Genomic DNA, 9323 nt, shown 5'->3' on the forward strand with positions numbered 1-9323 from the left:
TCAGGCTGCGCCAGGGGAGGTTTAGGTTGGAGCTGAGGGGAAATGTCTTCCCTGCCAGAGGGGTCAGGCCCTGGCACAGGCTGCCCAGAGAGGTGGGGGAGTCACCGTCACTGGGGGGGTTCAAAGGACGTGCAGACGTGGCCCTTGGGGACATGGTTTAGGAGGTCTGGGGGGTGTTGGGTTGGGGGTTGGACTTGATGATCCCAGAGCTCTTTTCCAACCTTAACGATTCTGAGTCTATGATTATCTCATCTGCTACTGGTTAGCTACACTTTGATTAGCCTCACTAGGTATGTAAATTAGCACGCTTGCACCCTGCAGGAGTCGGGGGCAAGGCTTCTCCGTCCCGAGTCACATCGGTGGCCATGAGCTCCCCCTGCCGCCTTTACCGTCCCGCCAGCTACCGCAGTTTGGACTGACTTCACACTTTATCACCCGTCTTTTGTTGTCTTCTGAGGCGGGATGTTTTCTTTTTTCAGTCTCAGTCCTTCAAGGACACAGCTGCAAACCAAATGCTTCCCTATCTGTCAGCTCCCTCCTCTGACTGCCAGGCTCTGTTTTGCAAAGCTTACAGGGTCCGTTGTCACCAGTTAGCGGAAAATGCCATTTTTTGCAGGATGTTACCGCCGCCGATCCCCGCCCCTTCCGCCCGCCAAGGGCCATTTCAAGGGCACCTGCCGAAACGGGGTATTTTTCCAAAAGCCCCGTTTCGGAGTCTTTTTTGTAATAATTTTATTTATAATTACATTTTCCCTCATCGCTCGGAGGCGCCGGGACAGCGGGGGTGGCGGGGGAAGCATTTCCCCGCCCCGCCCCGCCCCGCGCCGTGGGCGTGGCTTCACCGCTCAAAGGGGCGGAGCGCGCCGCCGCCATTTTGTGGAGAGAACGCGGGGCCGGCAGCCTCCTGCATTTGCTGCACCTTTCTCCTGTCAGACGCCGCCGCCGCCGCCATCATGCTCTCCGCCCGTGTGGCTGCTGCCCTTGCCCGCTGCCTGCCGCGGCCGGCCGGCCTGGTGAGCGCGCCTTCTCCTCCCTGGAGCCAATGGGCTAGTGGAGAGGGTGGGGGGGGCGCGGGCGCCGTCGCCATCTTGGGGCGCGAGGTGACATTGAGGGGCCGCGGCCTCCCGCCCCGGGGTCTCGGGGTGTGTGGGGAGCTCGCCTCAGTGCTGGGTGCCCGCCGGCCCCGGTCCGTGCTGAGGAGTGAGGGTGTCCTCAGCCGAGGGGTGGGGGGCTTAGGGACGGCGTGTCCTTCCCCGGGATACGGGCGGACACTGCTGGGGTTCAGGGAAATGTCTGAAAGCGGCCAGATCCCCGGGATTAGGGGTTTGAGCTGCGAGGCTTTGCCAGGTGGCGGGTTTTCCCCCGTTTTGGGGTGCAGAGATCTGTTAGGGCGTGTTCCAGCCGGTGTCCCTTGTGAAGGTGAACGGAGGAGAGGCCTGCCCAGGCTTTGAGAGAAATTGCATTAATGCTTCATGGGACTGCACTGGAGGCTTTGCATGGGATGTAGGATTATAATATTTGAATGCATTCATTATCACGGTGTTTTTTTTGTTGTTTTTTTTTTTTTTTTTTTTCTGCTATCATATATGTTCTAGCCATGCTTGAGGAATTCTGCAGTGAGATTTTTCTTAGGCCAACCATTAGAAGATGCAGTCTTATCTCTCCCTAGTGCAGAACCATGAGAGGTGCACCGATTTTTTTATGCCCCAGGCTTTTGATGTTCAGCACAAAGGTGACAAATGAGAGGAGGTGTTGCTCTGGGAGCTGCTGCGGTGCTGTGGTGGTGACATAAGCGCAATGCAGAAAAATGCAGCGAGTAATTGAAAGCAGTCTCCTTTATCATCTGTCCTCGCTTAGTAGCGCTGACCTTGGTTCCATAACTACAATTTGTGAATGGAGTGCTGTATAGCTCAACTCAAAACAGAGACACATTAAATGTATAAGCTCATAATCAAAAATTTCAGTGTGTTATCTCCTAATATTTTTTTTAATGATTGAGGAAATCTCACTGTTACTGAAGTAATTACTTATTTTAGGTTTCCAGAAATGCCCTGGGTGCAGCATTTGTTGCTACAAGAAACATCCATGCTTCCAAAACATGCTTTCAGAAAACTGGTGAGTCTGAGAAAGGCCTTCATATAAGAGTGCGGTTTAAGAACTTCCTCTATCAGATAAAAATGAATTTATTTTGGAGCGTGATGAATGTTTGTGTCAGTTGACAAAACACTTAAGGACATTTATGTACTGACAGTGGTTGACAGTCAACTTATCTGTTACACAGTCACATCCAGGAGGCTTCACTGTAATAACTAGTCAAATTATGCCCAAACCAGAGGAGTGGTCACATGTCGGTTCGCTGACATAGCTTACCTGCTTCGCGAGGATTCGATTCAGTCTTGAACTCCTGCACAATTATTTGGAAGAATGCCTCAAATTCCAGCTTCCTGTCTTGTTTGTAACAGTATGCAGGAACGAATTACTTTTCCCGGCCTGCTCTGTTTGACCTTGTGTCCTTGAGTATAACTTTTTTGCTTGCCAGCGTCTTGGTGCTGAGATAAGGCAGCAATATTGCATAACTGTATTTTTGGTAGCGGCTCACGTTTTTTGAAGTGGCTTAGGGTTATTAAAGGTATTATTAGGAAACAACAGTTTTACAGGGTTATTTACTATTTCCTAGCTGTGGAAATAAAAAGTTGTTGGAGGCACACTGCCAGACAAATTTGAGGAAGATGAAGAATACATTTTTCTAGTTTATATTGAACTTGCACCTTAAATGTATTGAGTTCTTTTAAATATATTTGGTTCTTGGATTACGAAGCAGTTGACAGGGTGTTTTGATGCCTCCAGTCTAAGTAAATGCTCTGGAAGCGGAGCTAGCGTGTCTGTTCTTTCTGATCTAAGCCTAGTCTACTTAATCTAATTGCTTTCTAGGGGAGAGGTTGATTGCTAGTAGTATAGGACATAATGAAGGAAATTGATAACTAAACAGCCATCAGTGTTTTGATTGAAGCTGACGCAAGATGAGTGGAAGCTGCTTTTATTGGCTGTGAATACAGAAGCTGTTGTTGATCTTATGTACCATATGTAACAAAGAGTGTTGCTTGCTAGATTGTGTGGCATACCTGAGAAAGGGAACCACGGCTTGTGAATTCAAGACAAGCTTACTGAATTCATGCTGTGCCTTAATGTTCTAAATCTGGTTTGAAACTTCTCTTTCCAGGCACTGCTGAGGTATCCTCTATTCTTGAGGAACGTATTTTGGGAGCTGACACCTCTGCTGAACTTGAGGAGACTGGCCGTGTGCTCTCAATTGGTGATGGTATTGCCCGTGTATATGGCCTAAGAAATGTCCAGGCAGAAGAAATGGTTGAATTCTCTTCTGGGCTGAAGGTAAGCTTTCACTAAAGCAGTTTGTTTAGCCTAGAAATAGACTCTTTTAAGGAGAATCTGAGACTACGCTTGGAGTTAGCCATGTGGACCTTTTACAGACTTTACTGCAACTTCAATGTGTAGTGACTAGTTGAACTAATCCTACAAAAAGCAAACATTTTTTGAATTTGTAATACTTTGCAAAAACAAGTATTCCTTGAATTTTTAATACTTCGCTTTTGGTATAAGTATGTGGTTCTTGGCCAACATTTGAGCTTTATCTGTCTTCATTTAGGAAGCACTAAGAATGAATCTGGCGTTGAATTTTGTTTTCTTTGGTTTCAGGCTGGCTTTTCTTTTTACTGTTGAATAATTGCCTCTGCGCTTCAATACAGTGTACAGTTTGCTGACTTCTTATAGTCCTAAGAGTAGACTATAATTAAGCTGTCTGACTGTTCCCAAGAGTACTGCAATGCCTCTTCCAGTATTTTTAATGACCTAACTCGCCTTAGGCAGAGAAGAAGGCAGTGCTTTTCCCTTGTCCAATTTCTAGGCAGGAGAGTAGTGTTGTTTTTGAACCCTGCTTATCCTTTCTGATCTTTATAGAGAGATCAATTACTTAATGTTAGATTGCTTCAAGTATAATTAGTTACGTAGTAGGCTGAAGGCTTAGACAGGCTCTCTCAGCAGTATGGAAGAACATGTGCATTGTGCATAAAAGCAGAATGCTAACTATTGTTAAAAATAAGATTGAGGTAAGTGTGTATTGTAGAATAATCGTCTGCGTTAAACTATCAAAATTTTGTAAATGTTGGCATGGGTTTTCTCAGGGTAATGTGATCTTTGCCCTAGGGTATGTCCTTGAATTTGGAGCCCGACAATGTTGGTGTTGTCGTGTTCGGTAATGACAGACTGATCAAGGAAGGGGATGTTGTGAAGAGGACGGGTGCCATTGTGGATGTTCCAGTTGGGGAAGAGCTGCTGGGCCGTGTTGTAGATGCCCTGGGCAATCCAATTGATGGGAAGGTAAGCCTGGCTACGTGCTTACTATGTCTGCTTGTGTCTGTGATACAGACTGCAACAGGTTTTCTTCTCTCTTTTAAGGGTCCTATTACGTCTAAGACACGTAGGAGGGTTGGCTTAAAGGCCCCTGGGATCATTCCCAGAATCTCTGTGCGTGAACCTATGCAGACTGGTATTAAGGCTGTGGACAGCCTGGTGCCAATTGGTCGTGGCCAGCGTGAGCTGATCATTGGTGACAGGCAGACTGGGTAAGTTGAATGCCTGAGCTAAAAATGTTTTGTTAAGCAGAGGCATGAGGACAGTGTGCTCCGCTGCGCAGAGCTGGACACAGAACTGTGTAGAGGTTGGGAGAACCATAGGCAACTTAACTTACCAGCCTCTGTGTTACACAGGAAAACTTCAATTGCAATTGACACAATTATCAACCAGAAACGATTTAATGATGGAACAGATGAGAAGAAGAAGCTGTACTGTATCTATGTTGCAATTGGCCAGAAGAGATCTACTGTTGCTCAGCTGGTGAAGAGGCTCACTGATGCAGGTACAGATTTTTGAACGTGGTTGAGCCTGGCAACTAGTGACATCCTGTTCTCATAATGCTGAAACTACTGTGAACTCTTCTAGCTGTATGTATGGACAAAATTATTTTCTTATTAGATGTGAGAACTATCTTTTTCTGGACAAAAATCTTTCTAGGTATCTGGGGAAAGAAAAACACCCTCTTTTGCTACAGTGTATTAGAAGTAGTATGAGGACCCAAAACTGCTGGATTGCTTCTGGAAAAGTCACCTTGCATGTTTTTTTTTTTTTCTTTAGCAGAGTTCAGAGAGCTTTCTCATGGCAGTCAGGCCTGATGTTGAGCCATAGACTCCAAGTATTTATGGACTTGGCGTTTGTTTCATATGTGTGCAAGTCAGCGTGAGTGGCAGTTGCGAGTTTAGTGGAAAGACTTTACTGACAAAATATAGACTTTATAGCCCAAGCGTAAGGGATTAAGTGATAGCATCCTATTAGAAACTGATCTCATTGACATGTAACAGAGCCTGCAAGAGATCAGGCACCTTACCTCTTGCCTCCTGGTCAAGCAGAGTCATATCTAGCAGGAAAATAAACCCATTTTAAAGACAATAATTTGTTTGGTAGTATGAAACAAAGGGTTTCATTGCAGAAGCCAGGAAATCACAGACTTCAAGGCTGAGTTATTTCTAGAACCAAAATGTGTCTTAGTGAAAGTTTGAACTTATTTGTAAATGGGAAAGAAGTGTGCAAGTGTTTGTCTTTAGCTGCCATGAACTTGCTCTTGAAACTTCTTGAAGTAGTTGAGCTAATGGGTGTGTTAACCCAGTATGGCGTTCTTCCCTGTAACAGCGTAGTGGTGCTGCCTGGGCTTCCTTCAGCAGCTAGCACTGCATGTTACGGGCGTGATAAGGTAACACTCAGTGGTGTGTCTCCCCCATTCTTTCCAGATGCCATGAAGTACACTATTGTGGTGTCTGCCACAGCATCCGATGCAGCACCCCTTCAGTACCTGGCTCCCTATTCAGGCTGCTCCATGGGGGAATACTTCAGAGACAATGGAAAACACGCGCTGATCATCTATGATGACTTATCCAAACAGGTCAGGAAACATTGTTTATAGGCCTTATAGTCCAACATTGGTGTTTGGAGGTGTAAGATCACCTGAGGTTTAGAAAATCAAAATTTTAAATGAGCTGCTGAAGTCTGAGAGCTTTCTTTATGCTGCACAGGCTGTTGCCTATCGCCAGATGTCTCTGCTGCTGCGTCGTCCACCTGGTCGTGAAGCCTACCCAGGCGATGTGTTCTACCTGCACTCTCGCCTGCTGGAGAGAGCAGCCAAAATGAATGATTCCTTTGGAGGTGGCTCTCTGACCGCCTTGCCTGTCATTGAAACCCAGGCTGGTGATGTGTCTGCTTACATTCCAACCAACGTCATCTCCATCACTGATGGACAGGTAGGACATCTTCTTCACATGCCAGTACTTCTGTGTAACCTACTGGCAGTTCTCTGTGGAGGCATCCAGGCTTCTGATCTGATGACAAAACAATTTTCTCCTGCAGATCTTCTTGGAAACTGAGTTGTTCTACAAAGGTATCCGTCCAGCCATCAATGTGGGTCTGTCTGTGTCCCGTGTGGGTTCTGCTGCTCAGACCAGGGCTATGAAGCAGGTAAGCATGAAACTGCTGCTCCTCCTCTCAATAGAGACGAGTAGTGTGTAGGCTTTCCAACCCGCTTAACTCTTTAGAGTTGTGAACAGAGAGGAGATAAAGTTTTGTATTCCTTAGCATTATGAAATTATAAAAGAACAAACTGGGGATCTCTGGTATTTCCGTTGCAGAGGGAGGGGGGAGAAAGGAAAATAATATCTGCATAAAGATGTAGGATTATTAAGTTTCAGTATGCTGAACTGGGTTCTGATCTAACTAGAAATAGAGAATGTTCTCTTAAGCCCACACTTTGTTTAATCCAGATATGGTATTAGAGAAGTTTAATATCAGCTGTGCCCATTTGAGGGAGGAATAGCATGCTCAGGTTAAAAGGTCAGGCAGATGGTGGGACTTTTAGAAATGCATATAATCATCTGTCAGAGTCTTGAGATTGACTTGACTGGTATGCAAGGCAAAGCTGACTTGTGACAACTGTCAGCTGAAGGTAACCTGCAAACTACTAGACTCATGTGAAAACTGTATCTTGTGTTGTAGGTGGCAGGTACCATGAAGCTGGAATTGGCTCAGTACCGTGAAGTAGCTGCCTTTGCTCAGTTTGGGTCTGATCTGGATGCTGCCACACAACAGCTGCTGAACCGCGGTGTACGTCTCACAGAGCTTCTCAAACAGGGACAGTATGGTGAGTGTCTTGGATGTAACAGGTCTGTGATTCCTGCTAGTGTCTTGTGCTAACAAGGCTGGTCTTTGCGGCAGCATTGAGACATTCTGTGGACACATTAACCATAGATTTATTTGAGCCATGTGTATACATGCGGTTGATCTTCAAAGGAGGACTCTGTGGTACTGATGTGTCCTGATGTAAGAGTTACCAATGGCACGAATGCTTTCTCTTATGCAGTTCCCATGGCTATTGAGGAACAGGTTGCGGTCATCTATGCTGGTGTAAGAGGTCACTTGGACAAGCTGGAGCCCAGCAAAATCACCAAATTTGAGAGTGCTTTCCTAGCTCACGTACTGAGCCAGCACCAGGCCCTCCTCTCCACGATCAGGTATGGTGGTTTACCTGCCTTCATCCCAAGGGGGGTGACTCAATGGCTGGAGTGCAGATAACGGTCACTGAACTGTTTAGTGTATCCTAGAACATCAGGCTGTACAGGCTGCCTGTATGAGAACTGGAGGTTGAATCAGCCGTCCTACTCTCCTTGCACTGTCCGGAGCTCAGCTTCTTGTCCCCAGTCTCAACTTAGGAAATCCAGCTGAGTACCCCTCCTATCTGGTATTGAAATCATGGAATCTAGTCTGTTGCCATGTTTTTGACAGCTTTAACGTATTACAGCACTGTGGATTAAGTGCTGCTCCCTGCCTTTCCTGCCGCTGAGTGTGGACTGTTGGGGACTGAGTATTTCCATGGTTCTGTCCCGCAAACTGTGGTCCTGGCTTGTTTTGTTGTGAGTCAAATCATGTGCCTTCCATCTCTGAGGCATAGCTCTGTAGCAGAGCCATGTTGAACTACGTACAGCTGTTCTGAAAATATTTGTTGACAAACCTTAGTTCTTAAGCAGGACTGGCTTCTTGAGGAGAAGGGATATTACGTTAGTTTCAGTGGTGTAGCTTCATGCATCAAACAGAAATCTGTTAATTCACCTACTAATTTTGGTAGAAATTGGAAGGGTCATTGTAAAGTGTTTCTTCTGCCGTAGTCAGGCATTGACTGTGTGCCTGTTTCTGCATCAGAAGTTTAACTCAACTCTTTCAACAGGACCGAAGGAAAGATCTCTGACCAGACAGAAGCTAAGCTGAAGGAAATAGTCACAAGTTTCCTGGCTACTTTTGAGGCATAAACTCATACTGTTCAAACAGACCAGGCTGTTGTCGTGATCCTGTGCTCCAGCTCCATCAAAGACTTAAAAGTATGTGTGACTTGAATGTACAGATCTTGGTGAGAATAAAAGTTTCCACGTAAAAAGGCTTGTATATTCTCTTCTAGGTTACCGCCTTTCTGGTTGGCTACTTGAGCAACACACACCTTTAGAACCACAGAGTTAAACTCCCCTGGGCACATGCTTGCTAAAGAAACTGAAAAATCAGAGGCTGTCTCAGCAGGGTTGGGTGGATCAGAGTGCCCTTAGGAACGGGCAGGGGTCGCGGCTGGAACCTGTGGCTGAGGCTGCAGCTCCTGTCGTGACAGAGCTGAGGGCCGCTCTTCCTGGTTTTACCCTTTTCAGCTGATCTCGGAGGAAGGTGCGCAACTGGGGAAGCCGTTTACGCTGTCAGGTCAGGAGTGGTAACTAAGTGGCCCTCACAGTGTTCTTTAACAGTGATACTGTGGCACAGTTTCTTAGAACTGCGGCCTAGCTGGTCCTGGTGTCTGGCTTTCAGCAGGTGCGTTCTTTCAGAACTGGCTGTCCTTGTGTCCCGGGACAACTGCACATGTAGCTGTCGCAGTGATACAAGTGCCACCGTCCTCTGTAGTTCTCAGTGAACTTTGCAGTTGTTAGTGCTTTGGGGGGGAGGTTATACACCCCAGCATCTGTTTAACTTCCTGACTTTCTGCGAGCTATGTGAGGTACAAGGCCCCATTGTTAGAACTTGTATGTGGGGTGTGGGAAGGCTCAGATTAAAGTCTTTCTGCTTGGTGTGATGTGTTCAGCTTTACCAGGTACACTGGAACCAGGTCCTTAATCCTCAGTGAGCCTCTGCTCCGCAGTTACTATGATCAGGATGACACCAGATGCAGATGATGC

General features: G+C 46.4%; 1 protein-coding gene across 1 annotated transcript; it reads left to right on the forward strand.

Annotated features, from left to right (window-relative positions):
• Positions 1-849: 849 nt before the first annotated feature.
• On the forward strand, positions 850-8545 carry ATP5F1A (ATP synthase F1 subunit alpha). Its single transcript, XM_064437919.1, has 12 exons — positions 850-1013; positions 2037-2115; positions 3221-3390; positions 4222-4395; positions 4474-4640; positions 4785-4933; positions 5859-6010; positions 6141-6365; positions 6472-6579; positions 7114-7258; positions 7478-7628; positions 8339-8545. The coding sequence occupies exons 1-12, from the start codon at positions 954-956 to the stop codon at positions 8418-8420; spliced, it is 1662 nt and encodes a 553-aa protein (XP_064293989.1). The 5' UTR covers positions 850-953; the 3' UTR covers positions 8421-8545.
• The last annotated feature ends 778 nt before the right edge of the window (positions 8546-9323 follow it).

This window comes from Phalacrocorax carbo, chromosome Z (genome assembly GCF_963921805.1).
Source record: "Phalacrocorax carbo chromosome Z, bPhaCar2.1, whole genome shotgun sequence".
Classification (NCBI taxonomy): Eukaryota; Metazoa; Chordata; class Aves; order Suliformes; family Phalacrocoracidae; genus Phalacrocorax; species Phalacrocorax carbo.

Coding starts and splice junctions, on each gene's coding strand:
- ATP5F1A (XM_064437919.1), top strand. CDS start 954: ATGCTCTCCGCCCGTGTGGCTGCTGCCCTTGCCCGCTGCCTGCCGCGG. Junction 1,014..2,036: donor TGCCGCGGCCGGCCGGCCTG/GTGAGCGCGCCT, acceptor TACTTATTTTAG/GTTTCCAGAAATGCCCTGGG. Junction 4,641..4,784: donor ATTGGTGACAGGCAGACTGG/GTAAGTTGAATG, acceptor TGTGTTACACAG/GAAAACTTCAATTGCAATTG.